This window comes from Nelumbo nucifera, chromosome 1 (genome assembly GCF_055504915.1).
Source record: "Nelumbo nucifera cultivar China Antique chromosome 1, China Antique-T2T, whole genome shotgun sequence".
In the NCBI taxonomy this organism is placed as follows: domain Eukaryota; kingdom Viridiplantae; phylum Streptophyta; class Magnoliopsida; order Proteales; family Nelumbonaceae; genus Nelumbo; species Nelumbo nucifera.
The window spans coordinates 14,694,591-14,717,966 of NC_142649.1; the positions used below are offsets into that span (position 1 = coordinate 14,694,591).

At 41.0% G+C, this 23,376-nt stretch overlaps 1 protein-coding gene across 6 annotated transcripts in view; it reads left to right on the plus strand.

The window, feature by feature from the left end:
* Positions 1–2,169: 2,169 nt before the first annotated feature.
* The window catches only part of LOC104588092 (SH3 domain-containing protein), an 86,989-nt gene continuing 65,782 nt past the window's right edge, over positions 2,170–23,376 (plus strand). The window contains exons 1-5 of one of the 6 annotated variants that reach the window (XM_088894247.1): positions 2,170–2,863; positions 3,783–3,857; positions 4,425–4,538; positions 7,097–7,166; positions 7,310–16,070. In XM_088894247.1, the coding sequence (XP_088750373.1) occupies positions 12,600–14,918 (2,319 nt within the window). In that variant the 5' untranslated portion in view covers positions 2,170–2,863; positions 3,783–3,857; positions 4,425–4,538; positions 7,097–7,166; positions 7,310–12,599 and the 3' untranslated portion in view covers positions 14,919–16,070. Of the gene's footprint in view, positions 2,864–3,782; positions 3,858–4,424; positions 4,539–7,096; positions 7,167–7,309; positions 16,071–23,376 lie in introns of those variants that run through there. The other 5 variants (XM_088894248.1, XM_088894251.1, XM_088894252.1 and 2 more) reach the window with 5 other exon arrangements.

The window sequence follows — 23,376 nt, forward strand, 5'->3', positions numbered from 1 at the left end:
CTAGCTCGAGCCTGGTCTTTTTTTTTATAAGGTTGTGCTTGTTTGTAGTATAAATACAAACCGGTGTAATTAATGGTCTGGTCTGTATTTGTTGACGTTTGGATGGAGTGTAGTTTTACATCGATAATTGATGTAAATACAACTTCGATAAAATCGATTTAAATATTTACATCGATAATCACACTTTTCACTTTACAACGGTTCACAACTTTAAGTAGGGGTTTGGCATTGGAGCGTTTCACAAATGTTCATTTTCTGTTGATGTGTCATGCGCACCACGTCAACAATTAAACAAAATCAGTAAAAAATGACATTTGACAGCCTTGTTTCTCAAAAAAAATGTTTTTGCAATGAATAGTTTTGAAATTCAAGAAAGAAGGGGTTTCTTGAAACGTCAAATGTTCGTTTCTTGAATCACCTTGATGATATGTCACATTGAAATTTGAAAAAAAAACTTACTATTCTTTGAGATGTTACATAGTTATCATTATAAACATATTATAATATTAAACCAAATCACTTTAAACTGTATCCCTTTATTTGTATTTCTAAAAAAGCATATAAAACAAATCACTTATGAATCCAGGCCTAATTGTGAAACGCTCCGATGCCAAATGGATCGGTGTTCCATCTATATACTTTTACTTTTACATCGTATTCAAACGTAGCCAAAGGGGTAAAACCTGACTCCAACTCGGGCCTATAAAACCAGTCACTGAATCGAGGCCTAATTGTGACACGCTCTGATGCCAATGGATCGGTGATCCATCTATGTACTTTTACTTTTACATCGTATTCAAACGTAGCCAAAAAGGTAAAACCTGACTCAAACCCGACCCGAGTTATGATTTATGAACAGGCCTATTTATCCTCAGCTTCCATTTTTAAAACTTCTTTCATCCGTCCCAAAACACCCAAGCGATATTATAGCCCTATTACAAGCGATATTTGATCTCCAAAAGGCCAAATTAGTGACACAACGGGTGGTCATATCACAAAAACACATGTGCCCATTTAACACGTGAGAGAAGGGGCATTTATGTAAAATTGCAAGTATTTTTATTTACATAAATAAAAGAATTATAATAAATAAAGACAACTTTTAAGCTCTAATATCAATAAAAATAATATTTTTAATAAAATTTAAAAAAAATAATTTTTTTAAAAATAATATCAATTGAAGGTAAAATACTGTGAAAAGAGTGTTCTAACTCCTACCGATCCTGCCGACGGTCTAGTCTCCGCCGAAGAGGAGCGTTCGACAAATCTCGGTCCCTCTGAGACTCCAGACAGCCCAGTAAGATCGAAGCCACCGTCCAACAAGTGCTATGAGGAGTGTGAGCAGGCGCTTTGGATTCTGAACCCTGTTGATAGAAGCTGGTTCTCATCATTTTTGTCCTTTTTGGGCGAAAGTTTCGAGGGTAAGAATCATTACCTCGAAAGTACAGGGTGTCAGTCTATCATTTACCATTTACCACTATAGTATAATTTACATTTACCATTTTAACCCCAACTCTTCCGTGTCAATCTACACCTTGTAGTCTGTCCAGCTTCAGTTAGGCAGCCCTACAATCGTAAGGTCCGAGGTCCAATCCGTCTATTCATGTGGGGTTCGGGTCGGGACCATCCGCTACAAACTCATCATTCTGCCCCATCCTCACTCCTCAGCTCTAGCTGGACTCTAGTATTTGAAATTTTAAGACCAACATAGCGTGTTTCCATCACTATCCACGTGTCCAATCGGTTGGGTTGGTTACGAGTGAAAAAAAAAACCTAAAAACTGAATTGACTCGAAATTTTGGTTAATCAAATTAATCGGTTCGATTTCGATTTTGGTTAACTAAAATAAAAAACCGGTAGTTAGTCGAATTAACCGATATATATTTTATACTTTTTATACATTATAAATTAATGAATATGTATTATGTATAAATATATATTTATAATATATAATATATTATTCATTATTTAAATATAATATATATATATATATATATTTTTAGTATTTTATTATATATTTTTCTATAATAAATATGGCCACTTGGCCCCACTCGATAACCAAAACCGAAACCAACCCGTTGCCTTTGATGCCTTACCAACCGTTCGTACACGAAAACACATGGTATGTTGCAGTTTTTCCATTCCTTTCGAGGTTTCCATTCATCATTTCACAGCACAGGCAGCAAGCAAAGCTTCATTTGCCACGTGGACAAACTATAGATGGTTTAATCCTACATGGCAAAAATAGCGTCTACCAGCTTTTGTAGAGAGCAGAGAGTCAGAGACTGTAGACTGTAGTCCTTTCTCCTTAGTTGTCACCCACTTTTCTGCACATGTCGCCACCGCGTAGCTCCGACCCAATAAAAGAGAGGACTGAGGAGAAGAATAGAGGACCAAAAAGGTGCTCCATTTTGGCGCACGTGTAGGCAAGTTGTACTCCATCATTTTCCTCCATGTTCTCTATCCCCGAACGGTTTCACAGTGGTAGTTCCTCGGGAATTCTCAGCTTTTCGTAGATATATCGTCTACTCCTACAAATTTTAATTAATTAATTGATGATTTAATTAAGAAAATATTCACTCTGCAACTGAAATATAATTCGAATCCAGAGTTCTAGGGTTTAATCTGGAATTTCGAAGGTCGATGGAGAAGAAAATTCTGTCTGGGAGAAAATACTCGTTGAATTTAGTGATTAGGGAGTTCTGGTGATGGTTTTGGTCTGAAAGCTGATTTGTTTCCTAATTTTGATCGATCGTGCTGTTGGAATCTGAGCTATCGAGCTGTAACGAAGAGGAGGTGCTTCATGGAGGCAATTCGGAAGCAAGCAAGCAAGCTCAGAGAGCAAGTTGCAAAGCAGCAACAGGTATTGCTGTTAACTTGTTTTGATTTTTATTCGTGGTTTGATGGTTGGGCTGTAGTTCTTTGCTTTTCAAAGAGAAGAAAAGCTTGAGCTTTGGTTGGTGATTTTGTTGTGGTTTGTTTTTAGGATGATCCTTTGTAGAGGAGATCAATTCGGTTGATTGCTATTCATGTTATTGGGTTGTGATGTTGTTGTAAAGCTCTTGAAATGTTAGTTGGGGTTTGATGTGTTGGCTTATTTCCAAAATGTGTTTTTACTCTTGTGGAATTGCATGCAGTTGGCCATTACTTATTTGGCTTTGGTAGAAGATGAGCTATACTTTTTAATCTTGTTTTTGTTAATCGATTTGTATTTATCATGCAATTTCTTGATACCGGGCGAACAAAGCCAGTTTCCCATGGTTGCACTGTATATGCCTTATGTTGGTTAATTTCTAATGTTGCATTGTTTTCTAAGGCAATATGGTATTGTTAAAAATCTCAGATTTGTTATTATTGGTTCTTGCATCATAAGAAAGTGATGGAGTTACTAGACTTTGGATGAGAGAATCATGTTGATGAAAGATTTAACTCCTGGATTAATTTAGGTATCTGAAATGTAAACCTATAACGTAGGTGATCAATTGACTGTATTGGTTCCATATAGACAAATGGATTGAGTTGGTATAATTTGGATGATACAATAGGTTAATGGTTAAACTTCGTACTTGAATATGAATTTAGGAGTAAACTCATTTACTTCAGGGACACCGTTAGAAAGGCACATATGCTTGTCACATGGTCTGATGGGAATTATTGTCAATATCTGTTTTCTGAGCATTTACTGTGGTCATTAATTAATTTATTATTGATAAAGAAAACATGTTATTGAGCCAATTATCTACCATTCAAGTTAGATGGGTTCTATTTTGATCATATCTCAGTGGCAGAGTGTGACTAGCTTGAGTGGATTGATGTTGAATCTGAAGCACTAAAGGTATTAACTGGAACACATTGAGGTAAAGCTCTCAGCCCTGATGGCTTACCCATGCCATTCCATAAGAAGTGTTGGAACATGATGTAGAATGACTACATGAAATTGATGGATGAATTCCATAATAGTGTAAAACTATGTAGGACTGAGTAGAAGTTCTTCATCACTTTATCTCCCAATTGTAAGGAGTCATGAACTTCAAGATTTATATGCCAATTAGTTTTGTATGGTAGGTACAATTCTAAGCTCATTTCTAAGATTTTGGTGAATTGGGTGGAGGTAATGGGCTTCATCATATCTGTTACAGAGTGCTTTTTTGACAGCTGTTGGATGATATATGGTTTACTAGTTTCTAATTTGACTTGGATAATGAAAATCAATTGAAAAGATTATAATTGCTAAGATGGTATACTGTAGTTGTTTTGTTTTCTGTTAGCATTGGTAGTATTATTGCTTTCTTCACCTTAGGTATCTATTATAGCACAAGGAACATGTTCAAATTAAAATTTTGGGGTGTAAGTTTCTCTTTTCATTTTGATTCTGAGCATTGATCTTCAATCAGATATTGATGCTTTTGACTACTACTTTACAGGCTGTTCTGAAGCAATTGGGACATTTTGGTAGTGAAACTGTTATGACTGATGATGATGAACTACAATGCCACCAACAACTTCAGAACCTATATAATTCTACTAGGGCAGCTAAGGTATGTGATCCTTAAATTCTTCTTCATTCAAGTTGCAAAACACAAGTTAAAAACTAGGGTTTAGAAGAGAGAAAGCAAGAGGAGAGAAGAAGAAGAAGAAGAGATGTATCAAGAGGTGTGTGTTAGTTACTGTTCACACCCTCAAAAGATCTTTATACTTTGAAAAGAGTAAATTATAAGGAAGCCCTACTTAGGTGCCCAAATACAAAAAGAGTACAAGGAAAGAGAATAAGTCCAAAAACATCCCTGTCTAAATATTCTCAAAACTCTCCCTCAAGCTGAGCATATACGTCAATCATGCCCAGCTTGTCAAGGTTCTTAGAAAACTTTGGATGGTGGACACCTTTAATGATGCAATCAGTTAGTTGGTCTTACGACCTTACAAAAGGAAGGCAAATCTCTCCGCTAGCAACTTTTTCTCTAATAAAGTGTCTATTCACCTCAATATGCTTTGTACGATCACGTTGGATAGAATTGTGGGCAATATGTATGGTTGCTTGATTGTCACAATATAGTCTCATTGGGATATTTGCTTGGATGCCTATCTCAATCAATAAGGTCTTCAACAAGAGTAGTTTAGACACTCCATGAGCCATTGCTCTATACTCTTCCTCAGCACTAGAACAAGCAACCACAGATTGTTTCTTACTTTCCATGAAACAACATTGCCTCCCACTAAGGCACAATAACTAGATGTAGATCTTCTATCATCAATGGACCCTACCCAATCAGCATCTGTGTAAGCCTCAATCTTTAGATGGCCGTGATTGGAATACAACATCCCTTCACTAGGGCATCCTTTCAGGTAGGCTAAAATTCTGTTAATTGCCTCATTGCCTGCATATGAGATGTCTTGGGTCCATGCATATATTGGCTAACCACTCCAACATTATAGGATATGTTAGGTTTAGTCAAGTAAAGATACAAAAGGCGGTCCACCAATCTCTGATATATTCCCCTGTCTAGAAGAACTTCTCCTTCAATGGAACTCAACTTGTGGTTAGGATCAATTAGACAGTGTATGCCCTTAGCTCCAATCAGATTGATGTATCTTTTGACATTTATTGTAAATGAATAAAGTACATAATTGATTCATGTCATTGTGGTATGTTTCTATTTAATACCCTTAAACTGGACATTTATGAGACTCGTATTAGTTTAGAATCTTCATAGCCGTTGGATAGATCTTGGGAGATTTATCCTGCCAAGGCTGACATTGATGTACCGCCAAGTTGGCTGGGGTGGCTTGTCTCAGCTGCCAGGGTGAGACCTGAGGTACATGTAGTGTGGGTTTTTCTCGAAACCCTGAACCAGACCAAAATTCTAGTGTTGCCCTGGACCTTGGAGATAGATGGACAAAACTGGAATGTTATTCCTGACCCCTATACTTGATTATGATACTACACTAGGTGTCGGATAGGGTTGTCTTTGATATGCCAATCAGTGAAATCCTTAGAGGGGGTCAAAACCTGGGTATGTTGGGACAGTCCGAGAATTCATCTGAGTGGGTGATCATAGTAACAGGATCAACCCCTTTGTCGAACAAAGTGAGTGATCGGAGATTCACTCTCTTTGATGGAAACCTAAACTGTCGGCAGTTGATTTCAACCATTGAAATTTGTTTTTGCAAAATATATTTATATAGAGATATACATATATATATATATATTATGGTTTCAAAATGTTTGCAAAAGGTTTTAATTCCCGGGATCCATGGGAGTAGAGAGTGCAGCACTATTCCTCGCAACTGAGGGAGAGGTCCTCTCTTGTCGGACAGTGTATGATCATTAAGGGCTGAGAGGTTAAGTGTAAGACCATTGAGGGTAATGCCTGATGGGCTAATCTTGCATTTGCCTACAGTCATTGGGTTTTCATAAGGTGGCTGGACCCAAGGACCATTTAGTGTAAATGTTAGGTTCATTAAGAGCCCATGGTGATGGACTTAGGGGTTCACTGTCTCCTACAGTGAATTCGGCTAGGCCTTGTAACAAAGGCTGGGCTGAACCCATGTGGCTGATGTGTAAATTAATGTTTGGGTCCCACGCCACACAAAGAGAGCCAACTGGGCAGCAGGTTAAGAGGTTAAGTGAGCACATAAACTTAAGGAGCTTAAAGCCCAATTCGAATTAGGCTCAAGTCAGTTAATTAAAAAGAGGCAAGATAAGATTTATAATCTGATTAGGATTAGCTGAAGGATAAGATAAGTCTTATCCATTCAAGAATCCAGATCCAAATATCAGATTTGGATTAAAGAACTCTCTCCTAATTGGATTAGGAGGCTGATCCTGAGAAGGCTATAAATAAAGGGGGTGAATTCCTCAGTTACAAACAACAGACATTACAACAGTTTGCAGAGTTCTTCCCTGTTCTTTCTGCCCCTACCAATTCGATCTCCACTTGTGGGAGTGATCAAGAATTGTTCTTGACATTGCTTCTTGGTAGAATAAGCAATTTGAAGTCGTGCTCACCAACCCTCTACTCCGTTCTTGCTGAATAATTCGGTTCTTGCTGAAGAGCTGTCCTGCTGATCCTGCTTCACCACACACTGTCATTTTCAGTGGAAACGGGTTTTGGTTTTCTCCTTGGGCGTGAATACCTTCATTGGGAGTTACTGCTTCTTCGTATCAGGTATATCCCTCTCCTCCCTTTTGGTTTCAGATATGGTCCAATCTGGTTCAAGATTGGTCCTTGAAAATGCAGTTTTCTAAAATAGGGAATACGATTCTCAGATGGGAGAGAGATTTTTGAAATTTCGCTTTACCTTCCTGCAGGGTTCGACCATCCATGTGATGAATCTCTCATCTCTTCAGTGGTATCAGTGCCATGGTTCAAATCTTGAACCGAATTAAACTAGATCTGAATCTGCGCAAATGAGCAGAAGGCGTTCTACCCGATTTGCGTAGTTAATGTTTTTCTGGGAAATCGGTTCCTAGTTTTTGGGCGAATGATCTGAAATTAAATCTTTATTAATCTAATTTATATTTAGAATTGTTCTATATATTTTTCTTGGATTTTGGGCTGTTCGTATGGTGGAGATCGAATTCTTTATTTGGCGCAAGAAATCTGTGCACCTGCTGATTTATTCTATTAATTCTTGGTCTTTAATTAATTTTAATTTTTAGATAGAATGTATAGGAATTCAAATATGATGTAATATTAATAGAAAAATTAGGTTTTCTATTTTATTCCATTTGAAAACGAAGCAGAAAGCGCAAAGGAGAGAATTTCGTAGATTCGGGTTCAGCGTTTTGCAATTTGCAGTTTTGGAAACTGCATACTACGAACTAATCTTTGTTTTGTAGGGTAGCAGTCTTACGAACAACCTTCTTATTGATTCTTGATTGTCATGTATCAGTTATTTAATTTCAGATCATCTTCTTGAATTGAATGTTGAATTAAAACATCAAACCCTAAATCCATTCGAACTAGATTGGACCAAACTGGTTGGACCAAATCTGTGGTTCGATGGGGGCTGTTCTCAACCCTAAAAATTTCCTTCATGGGCCGAGGATTGATGGTTAATTGCAAGATGCAATTCGGCCCACATCTGTAAAACCTAGTTTTAATCTGTTAAAACTGCTTTAGTCCAATTCAACATAAAAGCTATATGGGCCGAACTACTCTTTGCAGTTCAACCCATATACCTAGATAATATTATTTGATAATATTATGGGCTTTAAATAGGCTGAAAAGGTTTTAAATTTAATTATGGGTTTTACAGTTATTTAATTGATTAGATCAATTATGGATTACATGCATGTGATGCATGGTTGTGTGATGTGCTACGTACATGGGCCATAAGCACTTGGCCCGTGCTGATTCGATAGTGGCTCTTTCGCACACCATGGTTGAATGCACATCATTGCCATGGTGTCCTTAAGATCATTGGATGATCTCCCTGCATGGTGGACCCCACACCTCCCCAAGAGGAACCGTGCGGAACCCTAGCCCTTTAGGGCCCATCTAAATTTGGCTTTATGAAAGTCAGTGGGAGCCACTTTGGTTTGACCTAAATAAAACTAGGGCGTAATTAATCGTTCCCTCCTGAAAACATAAGTGCATGTGATAGGGAGATTCATGTGATGAACTCTCTAAAGGCCTTCCATCATTAGTATGAAGGTCGGTTGTATTAGTGGGTGGAGATGCACCATAAAATTGGGTTATCCATCTGCTAATGCAATTGGCTGGATTGCTTCATAAGACGATAGGGGCGTCATACACCGATATGGGAGGGGCCTATCCTAAAATGGAAGACTCTCTCACGGTACCTTGGCGTTCACGAATATGATGGGTAAGCACTTACTGGACAGAAAGGTTTAACCTAATGGCAATGAACCTTGTCTGATAGAGGCCAAAGGGAAATCTCATTAGATGAGTGGATATGATCCTTCATAGAAGGTGGTGGGGTTATGCAGCTAAAACAGTTGGCTCCATGCACCCCATGTGGTTTTCCACATTTCCAGAGACACAACTGTCTCCATTACTAAAATTGGAGGGAATCTCAGAGATGCCCAAAATGGAAACGGAACATAGATTAAAAGTCCTTTCTACGTGATGATATGAATCAATTAGGTTGTGGACTTACAAATCTACCTTGCCTTTACCAAAAATGGCAGACGAAAACTTCACTAAACTGTTGGATGATAACAAACTCAAGGGACCTAATTATGCTGATTGGTTCCGAAACCTTATGCTAGTTCTGACGTTCGAGAAATTGGACAAAATTGCTAAGAACCCTGCTCTAAATCGTCCGGGTGACAGGACTTCTAAGGCCCGAAAAAGAGAGTATCAAGAATGGGAAGAGAAAAACTCTCTTGCCCGGTGTTATATTATAGCCTATTTGGATAATCCTGTAGAGAACATTGATGTGGGCCCCACAGCTGTGGTGTCCGTAGGGTAGAATGTATCTAGTCACAGCTGTGGTTATTTTGCTATTCTGTTATTTCTAGTTTCAGTTTTATATTGGTTGTTATTTGTTAGCAGTTATGATGTAAACACCAAGGGCAGATATGTCCTTTCATGTAACTAGCATAACCTATATATATTAACTTAAAGTGGCGGCGGCAGAATATTGACATTCTGTTCTTCTCCTCAAAATCTGTGTTCTACTGCTCTTTCACCACTCTTTCTTCTACTTCTTCTTCACTTTCTCTTCTCATCGAACCTGAAGTCTCTTAGTGGTCAAGACTGAATAACAGTCTTGAAAACCTACATGGTATCAGAGCCAGATTAGGTTTTTTCATGTGAGTTTAATACCAGCCGACCACATGAGAATTCCCTAGGGCTGAAAGCTGAAAAGGAGGAGTTCGCAGACTGATTCTTGGAGATCACCAGAGGTGCTAGCAGCTGTTGGAAACTTGCTAGGGTTGCAGAGTGTTGGTGGTCAGGAAGGATCAGAGAAGACTAGGGTTCAGGTAACCCTAGAAGGCAGCAAACTATTTTTTTCTTGTAAATTGTTTACTTTTTAAGAGAAGATAGGTTGGACCTATCTGGAGGGGAAGGCCGAATCATTCTAGTTCTTTCTCTCTTCGATTCACTAGGGTTTTACAGCAAACCCTGGCCGAACTGTGTTTCTCTCTACTCTAGGGTTTGAAAGTGATCTGCGGCAAGCCCTAGTGTTTGACTGAACCCTGTAATCTACCTAGAGCTACTCTTAAGTTTATTGGTAGGTCCGATTAGATTCTAGGGTTTCTTATTAACCCTACTGCAAGCTCATCTATACAATTTGGATTGTGCGACTGAATTGCTTCCTTTCAGGACTGATTAAAACCCTACTGCAAGCTCATCTATATAGTTTGGACTGTGCGACTGAATTGCTTCCTTTCAGGACTGATTAAAACCCTAACTTTCCCTAGCATATCAGTTTTTTTAAAAGTTGTTCTTAGAGTTCTAAGGGAGTTAGAGATCTACTGACAACTACTGCTGTGTTGGCTAGTTGGCTTCAGATCAGAATTATTTCGGTTTTGTGCACATACACTGAGAATACAGATCAGGCCTATACTGTTTTGATTGCGATTGGTGATTCAAGTGCTGTTTTGAGACTTGACAGAAATGGAGTCTAAAATTCAGGCAGAAGGCAGTCTTGGGAACATCAGTTATAGTGGTATTTTTGAGATGGGTGGTTAGATTATGACCGTAAAGTTTGATGGATCAAACTATTTGGAATGGGCCCAATCAGCCATGATGGCTATTGGTGGAAGAGGTAAATTAGGGTACCTTCTGGGAGATATGAAAGAACCTTCCAAGGGAGACCCGACATATACCAAGTGGATGCAAGAAAACTACTTGGTTATGACATGGCTGTGTAATTCTATGCAGCCTCATATTAGCCGGAATTATTTATGGGCAAAGACAGCTAAGGAGATATGGGATGTTATGAAAGAAACTTACTCCCAACCCCTTAATGTTGCCAAAGCATATGAATTGAAATGTGAAGTGAACACCCTTAAACAAGGAGAGAAACTGGTGTCGGTCTACTTCTCTACCTTGAAGTCCCTGTGGCACGAGATTGATCACTTAGAGACTCTTGAGTGGGACAGTTCCAAAGATGCTCAGACCCATAGAAAGCACATCGAGACAAACTGAGTGTTTGAGTTCCTGGCGGGACTGAACTCAGAATATGATATTGTGAGGCAGTAGATTTTGACTAGAGACAGTGTGACTCTCTCTCAGGCTCACTCATTTGTACACAATGAAGAGACCAGAAGGAAGGTTATGATGCAACCCACATTAGCCTTTGTAGCGGCTACACCAAAATCAGGGGGTGATTCAGAGAAGGACAGGAGGAAGGAAGACAAGAAGGATGTAGTATGTGAACATTGTAAGAAACCCAAACATACAAAAGAGACATGTTGGAAACTGCATCCCCACTTGGTTCCTGCGAAGTTAATAAACAAGAAGGGCACTGCTCATGTAGCCATGAACACTGATTCAGCATCCTCAGCTGGCACAAAAGGAACATCTTTGGAGACCTTAGCTGCAGTTTGGGCTGCCCTAATACAGCTAGAAAAGGAGGTTGGAAATTCAGCTCAGCCACCGCAACCTCCATCAGCCCCTGTCACATCTGCCTTCGCCCATTTAGGTACTCGAGCTTCAGCTTATCATGCCTCAACTCCAAGTACTACTGAACCTTGTTGGGTAATAGACTCAGGTGCATCTGATCACATGACTAGCTTGCCTTCATTGTTTACTACTTACCATTTGTCTTCTGGTAGGGATAAGGTATCTATTGCTGATGGCTCCCTGGTTCCTATTTCTGGGAAGGGTGACATCAAGCTTTCAGATACTATCTCCCTATCATTCGTTTTGCATGTTCCTAAGCTTGATACTAACCTTCTTTCAGTCAGTAGTATTACCAAGCATATGAACTGCTCAATAACCTTCTTCCTTGACCGATGTGTTTTTTAGGACTTGGAGATGCAGAAGGTGATTGGGACTGGCCATGAGACAAATGGGATCTATCTGCTCGGGGAGCGGTTCCGTCAGGGAGAGTCAGTAGAGAAGTTGTCTTTTGTTTCTCAGAGTGTGAGTCCGGTTATGCTTTGGCATAACCGATTAGGTCATTTGTCTTTTCGATCTTTACAGAGTCTGTTTCCTACTTTATTTGAGTCTATTGAGTTGTCTCAGCTACAATGTGAAAGTTGTGAGTTTGCTAAGCATTGTAGAAAGCCTTATTTATTGAGTAATAAAAGGAGTGATAATTCTTTTGATATTGTGCATACTGACGTTTGGGGGCCTTATCATATCCCTTCCATGGGTGGGTACAGATATTTTTTGTTATTTGTTGATGATCATACCCGCTTTTCTTGGGTTTATCTCATGCGTTCACGAGATGAGGTACCTTCCCTGACCCAAAATTTTCACCAAATGATCCTAACCCAGTTTGATGCCAAGATCAAAATACTCCGATCTGATAACGCAAAGGAATACTTTGCTAAATCATTGACATCTTATCTTCTTCATCATGGGGTTATCCACCAGAGCTCTTGCCCTCATACACCTTAGTAGAATGGAGTTGCCGAGAGGAAGAATAGGCACATTTTGGAAGTGGCTAGAAGCCTCATGTTTACTTCCAATGTCCCTATTCGCTTCTGGGGGGATGCTATCCTCACGGCGGTATACCTTATTAATCGGGTCCCTTCCAGGGTCCTTGATATGCGATCTCCTTTTTTGCTTCTACACCCACATGAGGACTTGTTTTCTATTCCCCTTAAGACATTCGGTTGCACTTGCTTTGTTCAGATTCTCGGACCCCATCCCTCCAAGTTCGAACCCAAAGCCTCCAAATGCATCTTCCTTGGTTATACACAAACTCAAAAGGGTTATTGCTGTTATGATCCTGTCTCCGGGAGGAATTTTGTCTCCATGGATGTCACTTTCTTTGAGGGGACACCCTATTATCCTCGGGTTGCCCCTCAGGGGGAGAGTAGTGAGAGTGGGGGTTTGAGTTCTTGTCTTCATGGGGAGAGCAGTGAGAGTGAGGCAATTCCTTTACCTATTCCATTGGGTGACGAGAACTGCAATGGTGAGGGTGGTCAGAGGGATCAGGAGTTGAGGGTTTATCACAGGCGGTGCAGGCAGGTTGATCCTAATCATCAGCAGTCCAGACCAGCTCCAATCTCAACTGCAACTCCAGGTCCAGATACTTCAATCACAGAGCCCCCAGAGACTTCCCCTACAGATGATCTTGACCTTCCAATTGCAGTCCGTAAAGGGAAACGACATTGTACCACATCCACAGCCCACTGTATTTCCCATTTTTTATCCTATGATTGCCTATCTCCTACCTACAGGTCCTACCTTAGCTCCATTTCCAATGTCCCTATTCCAAGAACAGTGCAAGAAGCCCTATCCGTCCCTGAATGGAAAGATGCAATGCAAGTTGAGATGGATGCTCTGTTGAAGAACAACACCTGGGAGGTAGTTGATTTGCCAAAAGGAAAGAAACCAGTTGGATGCAAATGGGTATATACGGTGAAGCATAATGCAGATGGATCTATTGAGAGGTATAAAGCTCGGTTAGTTGCAAGAGGGTTTACACAGACTTATGGCATAGATTACTTGGAGACATTTGCACCGGTAGCCAAGATGACTACTATTCGAGTTCTCTTGTCCCTTGCAGCAAGTCACACTTGGCTTTTATACCAAATGGACGTGAAAAATGCCTTTCTGAATGGAGGTCTGCAGGAAGAAGTTTACATGCGTTTGCCTCCTGGATTCTATGATGCAGAAGTAGGTAAGAAGGTCTGCCGGCTCAACAAGGTTTTGTATTGTTTGAAACAGTCACCTAGGGCTTGGTTCGATAGATTCAGACTAGCACTTGTGAAGTTTGGATATGTACCGGCCCAGTCAGATCATACCCTATTCATCAAGAGGGTGGAGTCCTCTTTGACACTGTTGGCAGTATATGTTGATGATATTGTGGTCACAGGGAATGATAGCCATGAGATTGAGTCTCTTAAACAGCTTCTTCACCAAGAATTTGAGGTGAAGGACCTTGGTGTACTCCGGTATTTTTTGGGTATTGAGGTTGCTAGATCCAAACAGGGGATCTTTATATCTCAGAGGAAATATGTCCTAGACCTGTTGGCAGAAACTGGAAAGTTAGGTGTCAAGCCTGCAGATACACCAATTGAGCAGAATCATAGGATTAGTGCCGAGAGTGGGGAGCTTCTTGAAGACAAAGTTATGTTCCAGCAACTGGTAGGAAAACTCCTATATCTCTATCTCACTCAGCCAGATATTACTTTTGTTAGTGTTGTCAGCCAGTACATGCATTCTCCTAGAACCACACATCTTCTTGCGACAGAAAGAATCTTAGCCTATTTGAAGAGATGCCCAGGTAGGGGTATACTATTCAAGAACAACGATCACATGAAGGTGGAGGTTTATACTAATGCAGATTGGGCTGGGAGTGTTGATGACAGAAGGTCTACCTCGGGATATTGTGCCCTTGTGGGAGGAAACCTTGTCTCCTGGAGAAGTAAGAAACAAAGTGTTGTCTACCGGTCAAGTGCTGAAGCAAAATATAGGTCCATGGCCAATGGAGTGGCTGAAATCCTATGGCTAAGATCTCTACTTGAGGAGTTGGGTATTGAGTATGAGAAGCCCCTGATGTTGTACTGTGATAATCAAGCCGCCATTAATATAGCACATAATCCAGTACAACATGACAGAACCAAACACATTGAAGTTGACCGCCATTTTGTGCGAGAGAGGGTCTCATCTCAAGAAGTATGCCTCCCTTACATCACATCCAGTATGCAACTAACAGACATTCTTACTAAAGCCATATCAAGAAAGAAGCTAGAGGCGGATCTATCCAAGTTGGGAATGATGAACATATACTCCCAACTTGAGGGGGAGTGTAGAGAACATTGATGTGGACCCCACAGTTGTGGTCCCACTCTGTCCGTAGGGTAGAATGTATCTAGTCACAGCTGTGGTTATTTTGCTATTCTGTTATTTCTAGTTTCAGTTTTATATTGTTTGTTATTTGTTAGCAGTTATGATGTAAACACCAAGGGCAGATATGTCCTTTCATGTAACTAGCATAACCTATATATATTAACTTAAAGTGGCGGTGGCAGAAGATTGACATTCTGTTCTTCTCCTCAAAATCTGTGTTCTATTGCTCTTCCATCACTCTTTCTTCTACATCTTCACTTTCTCTTCTCATCAAACCTGAAATCTCTTAGTGATCAAGACTGAATAGCAGTCTTGAAAACCTACAAGGAGAAACGCTAGATGGGGTGCGCAAAGAATAGAAATCTAGGCAGATTCAAGTGGCTCTGATACCATGTTATGATTCGGCCTGCCTTGGAGTTCTATTTGTTTGAGATCGATTATGTAGAAAGAGGTAGAAAGGTGGAAGAAAGAGAGAAAGAGAAAAGGAGAAAGTCTGGTTCGAACTGGAAGTCTAAAGAACATAACTCGCATTCGGCCAGACAATGCTTTTTATTATTAAAGTAATTGAAAAGACATATGCGCCCTTATTTAAGGAAGGAGCAACTGCAAGGTTTCAGCAACCTTAATCTGGGTATAAAGACAGAAATACCCCTACGCTAACAACTACGTTCCTGAATGGAGATCTTACTGAAGATATCTATGTAATCTGAAGAGCTATACTCGAAGTAGCAAGGAAGAAAAGAGAATGATAGAAAAGAAGAGAATGTCGAACTGTACTAGCCAGTCGATCAGTTCTTTATTTATAGATGAATATAGTACAAGGTACAAGAAATTACTGGGATGCCCCTGATTAGTGATGGGACACCCAGATGACTTAAATCATTAAACAGGATTAGGCCCATTAACACAAGCCCAACCCAGTTACAAGATAAGTTAAACATAAGAATGGGCTAATAAGAACTCTTATCAGTCGAACATCACTCTAACATTCTAACACTCCCCCTCAAGCTAAGCATAGATATCAATCATGTTTAGCTTGCCAAGTATGTCCCTGAACTTCGTTGATGCCAGCCCTTTAGTTAATACATCTGCAATCTGCATCTCTGATGGAGTATAAGGCACACAGAGTTCTCCTAAAATGATTCTCTCTCTGACAAAGTGTCAATCAATTTCAATATGTTTTGTCCTGTCATGCTGCACAGGATTGTTGGCAATGTTGATAGCAGCTTTATTATCACAATACAGCTTGAGAGGACCCTCTGTCTTGATACCAAGCTCATTAAGGAGAGTCCTAAGCCATAAGAGTTCAACAACCCCGTGTGCCATAGCTCGGTATTCTGCTTCTGCACTTGATCTAGCCACAACATTCTGCTTCTTACTACGCCATGTGACTAGGTTTCCTCCCAAGAATGTACCTGAGGTTGATTTTCTGTCTCCAACAGACCCAGCCCAATCAGCATCAGTGTAGGCTTCAATTTCAAGTCTGCTGTTTTTTCTGAATAAAATTCCTTTCCCTGGGCAAGTCTTCAAGTATCTGAGGATTCTTTCCACTGCTCTCATATGAGGGGTCTTTGGTGAGTGCATGAATTGACTGACAACATGCACTGCATAGGCAATGTCTGGCCGAGTAAGGGATAAGTATATCAGTTTTCCTACCAACTTTTGGTACCTTTCCTTATCACAGTATTCCTCACCCATTGATTCTTGTAATCCATGGCTTGGTTCTATTGGAGTGTCTGCTGGCCTGCACCCCATCATGCCTGTTTCCTCTAGGAGATCTAGCACATACTTTCTTTGACATATGTAGATTCCTTCTCTTGATCTAGCAACTTCAATTCCAAGAAAGTATCTCAGATTTCCCAGGTCTTTGATCTCAAATTCTGAAGCTAAGAACTCCTTCAGCCTCTTCATCTCTCTCACATCATTTCCAGTAATCACCATATCATCCACATACACAATGAGTGCTGTAAGTTTGTCATCCTGTCTCCTTGTAAACAATGTATGATCTGCACTGCTCTGAGTGTACCCTACTTTCTTCATGGCCAAACAAAGTCTCTCAAACCATGCCCAGGGAGATTGCTTCAAACCATATAATGCTTTCCTTAGTTTACATACCTTCTTTCCAACATCATATCCAGGTGGGGGTTCCATGAATACCTCTTCATGAAGATCACCATTTAGGAAGGCATTCTTCACATCCAGCTGATGAAGTTCCCAAGAGAATTTTGCTGCTAGTGACAGTAGAACCCTGATTGTGTTGAGCTTTGCTACTGGGGCAAAGGTTTCCTTGTAGTCAATTCCTTCCTTTTGTGTAAACCCCTTTGCCACGAGTCTGGCCTTGTACCTCTCAACTGACCCATCTTCCCTGTGCTTTACTGTGAATACCCACTTGCACCCAACAGTGCCTTTCCCTTCTGGCAGGTCCACCAATTCCCATGTCCTTGCTTTCATTAGGGCTTTCATCTCCTCATTCATGGCTTCTTTCCACCTTGGATCAGATGCCGCCTCTGAATACCTGGAAGGGACACATACAGAGGAAAGAGCAGACACAAAGGAATGATAGGCAGGGGATAAGTGTGAGTAAAAAACATAATCGGCTATGGGATGCCGAGTGGTACAAGAACGAACAGGCTTACGGAGAGCAATAGGAAGATCCAAATCTGAATTGAGTGAATCAGAATTACCTTGGATTGCAGAGACAGATTGATCTGAGTTCAACTGGTTGCAATCATGAGGTTGAGGGGCCTTCTTCCTTCTACTGTATGTAAGTATCTCTTTCTCTTGTTTACTGGAACCTTCAGAAATATCAGCCGAATCTGGAGAAGCAACTGGCACAGTGGAAGTCTCACTAGGTTGACCCGGAATGTTATAGCTAGTAATAGTGGAAGGTGCTGAAATGGGAACAAAAAAGAAGGGAGAATGAGAATCCTCTTCCAACCCACTACTCTCCCCCTGAAGAGGATTCTGAGAAGACTCGAAATAGGGTTGAAACTCAAAAAAGACTACATCCCTAGTGACATATTTTTTCTTGGAGACAGGATCATAACACTTATACCCCTTCTGCGTAGGAGAGTACCCCAAAAATATTCCCTTTGTAGCCTTAGGATCCAGCTTGGTCTTCTTTGGATCTTTCACATGTATGAAGCATGTACAACCAAAAACCCGCGGGGGAAGAGGGAATTCTGGAAGAGTGGGACACAAAACAGAGAAAGGGGTCTTCATACCCAGTACCTTAGATGGCATCCGATTTATCAGGTATGATGCAGTGAGAACAGCTTGAGACCAATATTGCTTGGGCACATTGTGCTGGAAAAGAAGGGCTCGAGCTGTCTCCAATAGATGTCTGTTTTTGCGCTCAGCGACCCCATTTTGCTGAGGGGTGTAAGCACACGATGATTGATGTAACATGCCTGCATCTTCCATGAATGAGTTCAGGGATCTTTCAAAGTATTCAACTGCATTGTCTGAACGGAATTGCTTGATCTTTTTATCAAATTGTGTTTCAACCATCTTGCAAAACATCATAGTTATCCAGGGAACTTCTTCACGTCCTTTCAACAGATAAATCCAAGTGCACCGAGAATAATGGTCAATAAAACTGATGAAGTAACGGAAGCCATCAATGGAAACAATGGGTGAAGGACCCCAAACATCAGAATGAACCAAGTCAAAAGGGGCTTGAATTTCATTACTAGAAATTGGATACATTGATCTACATTGTTTTGACATTTGACACACATCACAAATTAAACTCTGACTCGAAATGCCCTTACATAATTCGGGAAACAACATTGCTAAGGAAGAAAAGGACAAATGACCTAGCCTAGCATGCCACAAGTGCAGCCTAGCTATTGACTCCACACTCTCCGGACTAGTAGTAGAAGCTTGCATGGCTGAGCTGACATCTTCATCAAAGTAGTAGAGGCCCCCATACTCATGACCACTCCCAATCATTCTCCTCGTCAATCTGTCCTAGAAGACACAATGAGAAGGAAAGAAAGTTATACTGCAGTTCAAGTTTTTTGTAAGCTTTGAAACAGACAACAGATTTGAGGTAAGACTAGGAACATGTAGGACTGATTTAAGAGAGAGATCCTTGCTTAGGTCAACCACCCCCTTTCCAGAGATGGTGGAGAGGGACCCATCAGCTACTCTCATCTTATCCTGGCCAGACAACAAATGATATGTGGGGAATAAGGAGGACATATGTGTCATATGGTCAGTGGCTCCGGAATCAATCACCCAAGAGGTAGAATTAATGGAACTAGATGCACTAAATGCAGAGGCTGTACCTGATTTGGCAAGAGAGGTGGAAGCTAAAGAATTGTTCTTCAGACGGGCTAATGCCCGACTGAGAACCTCTACCTCACTAGCTGTGAAGCCCAAAGTACTTGGTCCAGAGGAGTCAGTAGCCTGCCTTGCGGTGGAAGATGACACTGTCTGAATACTCTGTGAGTTGTCACTACTGTTGTTGGTGGCAAGATTCCCACTTGCTGTGTGGCCCTTCTGTTGCCTTTTGTCCTTTCTCAGAGCAGTTGGCTTCAGATGAGGGTACAGGACCCAACATTTCTCCTTTGTGTGTTTCTCACCACCACAATGTGTACACTTGAGGGACTTCTTGTCTGAAAATCTATTCCCCTTAGTGGAGACTAAGGCTGAATGTTCTCCAGGTTGTTCTGTTGACTGTGTCTGGGAGTCAACTTGCATCTCCTTTCTCCTTACTTCTTCATTCCTCACCAGGTAGTAGACATGGTGAAGCTCAGGTAATTCATCCCTCCCTAGAATTTGTGACCTTATACCTTCATATATAGGGTCAAGACCCGCCAGAAACTTGAAGGCTCTGCCCTCCTCAATCTGTTTATCATGCCTCTCCTTATCATTAGCATTTTCCCAATCCAAAATCAAATGGTGGTCAAGCTCTTCCCAGAGGCCTTCCAGTGTTGCAAAGTAGGTTGCCACGGACATATCTCCTTGCCTTAGGGCTGCAATGTCTTGGTTCAGCCTGTAAATTCTAGCATTGTTCTTTTTCTGGCCATATGTCTTAGATACTTTCTCCCAAATTTTAGCAGCTGTGGAGAAGTGATGAATAGTTCTGGCCACCCTAGGAGTCATAGAGGCCAGCAACCAAGACATGACTGTGGCATTTTCCTTACGCCACACGGTGTATTCAGGACTGCCAATTTCTGGTTGTTTCTTGTCTCCATCCAAATAGCCTGTGAGGTCACGAGAGGTAATGAACAGCATTGCTGAGACAGACCACTCTCTGAAGTTATACTCATCTAGCAGCACACTTGTAATCTGCAAGCTGTGCAGATTAGGGTTTTCCAGGTTTGAGAACCTTGTAACAGGTCTGTTATCTCTAGAGGAAACTTCACCGGATAGTGAGGACATCTTGACTTCAGTCCAAGAGTTGTTCACAGTGCTGTAGGTGATTCTGTTTAGGACTGGCCGAAGTGGTCACAGTGTTCACCGTGCTGGTAGAAGTGTTCACAGTTCGGGTACTGTGCAGTGCTGTTTAGGACTGGCCGAAGTAGCAAGTACAGGGCTGTAACTGAACCAGTTCACAGTGCTAGTAACTGAAGTTACTTCAATTAGGGCTTGTTGTGCAACCTGAAGTAACTGTGCAGTCCAGTAATTGAAGTTCACAAAGTAGGACTGATAACCGACCTGAAGAGAATCTGTAACTGAAGTTACCACAGTTCTGCCCAAGTCTTGCTAGGGCACGAAGCTGCAACTGTAGAGTAGGCTAAGTCTTTACCACTTGTTCTGCGCAAGTCTTGCTGGAGCACGAAGCTGCAACTGTAGAGGAAGCTCTCCCTCTTTCGGCTAGTGCTAGGACTGCTGAAATCAGTCCTCAACTAGGTCTGTCCTATACAGACCTCTCTTAGTAGCCCAATAGCTACTATTTGCTGGAGATAATCTAGTAGGACATCTACTTCTGGGTCTTACTTCCCTTGAGTCCTACAACCAAGAGAAACCCTAGGTTCGAACTTGCTTTACTCTCTTACACTCCTAGGTCTTCACTGCAGCAACCCAGAAAAGGAAGAGAGAAGATGAAAAGACAGCAAGAGAAGAAAGTGCGCCTGCTGAAACCAGGAAGGATCTAATGCTCTGATACCATGTAATCTGAAGAGCTATACTCGAAGTAGCAAGGAAGAAAAGAGAATGACAGAAAAGAAGAGAATGTCGAACTGTACTAGCCAGTCGACCAGTTCTTTATTTATAGATGAATATAGTACAAGGTACAAGAAATTACTGGGATGCCCCTGATTAGTGATGGGACACCCAGATGACTTAAATCATTAAACAGGATTAGGCCCATTAACACAAGCCCAGCCCAGTTACAAGATAAGTTAAACATAAGAATGGGCTAATAAGAACTCTTATCAGCCGAACATCACTCTAACATTCTAACAATCTATATGCAACAACTGCAAGGTTTCAGAGCTGCAGGTTAGGAACACATGGTACGTAAACTCAACCGATCCATATATGGACTTAAGCAAGCTTTTAGGAGTTGGAACATTTGGTTTGACTCTATCGTCAAACAGTTTGACTTTGAGCAAAATTCGGATGAGCCCTGTGTTTACAGGAAGACCAGTGAGGATAATGTTACGTTCTTGGTTCTGTATGTAGATGACATTCTACTCATTAGGAATGATGTAGGAATGTTAAATACGGTGAAAGTGTGGCTTTCATAGCAATTCTCCATGAAAGATCTTGGAGAAGCCTCTACATATTGTGTCTTCGACTCTATAGAGATAGATTGAAGAGGATAATAGGATTATCCCAATTTGCTTACATTGACAAGATAGTCAAGAGATACAGTATGGAGAACTCCAAGAAAGGAAATGTTCCTTTCAAGCATGGAGTCACTCTCTCCAAGGGTATGTCTCCCAAGACTCCCGAAGAGATTGAGGGCATGAAAGAGATTCCCTATGCCTCATCCGTAGGGAGCATCATGTATGCCATGCTGTGCACTCGTCCTGACATTTCTCAAGCAGTGAGTGTGGTAAGCAGATACCAATCTAACCCAGGGCAGAAGCATTGGACCTCTATGAAAAACATACTAAAATACCTTCGAAGGACAAGAGAGTTTTGTTTGGTATTTGATGGTAGTTCACTACAGATCTAGGGGTATACTGATGCCGATTTCCAATCGGATCCAAATGATAGAAAGTCTACATTTAGTTATATCTTCACGATAGGATCGTATGCTGTTAGCTGGAAAAGCAGCAAACAGGGGTCCATCGCAGATTCCACAACCGAGGCCGAATACATTGCCGCAAATGAAGCTGCCAAGGAAGCTGTTTGGATGAAGAAGTTCATTAAGGAATTAAGATAGTTCCATACAACACATCACTCATTCCATTGTTGTGTGACAACACTGGAGCCATTGTTCAGGCTAAGGAGCCACGAGCCCACTCGAAGTCGAAGCACATCGAGAGGAAGTACAATGTACTGTGGGAGATAGTTGGAAGAGGGGACGTCCTGATTCAGAAGGTAGCATTGGCGGAGAATGTGGTAGACCCATTGACTAAGCCACTAACACAGAAAGTGTTTGAGAAACACGTAGAAAGTATGGGACTCCGACTTATACCCGATTGGACCTAAATGCAAGTGGGAGTTGTTAGACAGTGTATGCCCTTAGCTCCAATCAGATTGATGTATCTTTTGACATTTATTGTAAATGAATAAAGTACATAATTGATTCATGTCATTATGGTATGTTTCTATGTAATACCCTTAAACTGGACACTTATGAAACTCGTGTTAGTTTAGAATCTTCACAGCTGTTGGATAAATCTGGGGAGATTTAAACCTGCCAAGACTGACATTGATGCGCCAAGTTGGTTAGGGTGGCTTGTCTCAGCTGTCAGGGTGAGACTTGAGGTACATATAGTGTGGGTTTTTCTTGAAACCCTAAACCAGACCAAAATTTCAGTGTTGCCCTGGACCTTGGAGATCGATGGGCAAAACTGGAATGTTACACCTGACCCCTAGCCTTGATTATGGTACTACACTAGGTGTCGGATTGGGCTATCTTTGATATGCCAATCAGTGAGATCCTTAGAGGGGGTCAAAACCAGGGTATGTTGGGACAGTCCGAGAATGCATCTGAGTGGGTTATCATAGTGACAGGATCAACCCCTTTGTCAAACAAAGTGAATGATCGGGGATGCACTCTCTCTGATGGAAACCTAAACTGTCAACAATTGATTTCAACTATTGAAATTTGTTTTTGCAAAATATATTTATATAGAGATATACATATATATATTATGGTTTCAAAATGTTTACAAAAGGTTTTAATTCCTGGGATCCACATGTTTGCACAAAGCCCGAAACTATAAGCCACATGTTTTCAAACCGAAATGGCTTTGGCCCACCCCCATTACCCACTTGATCAAGACAAATTGGCCAGTGGTCC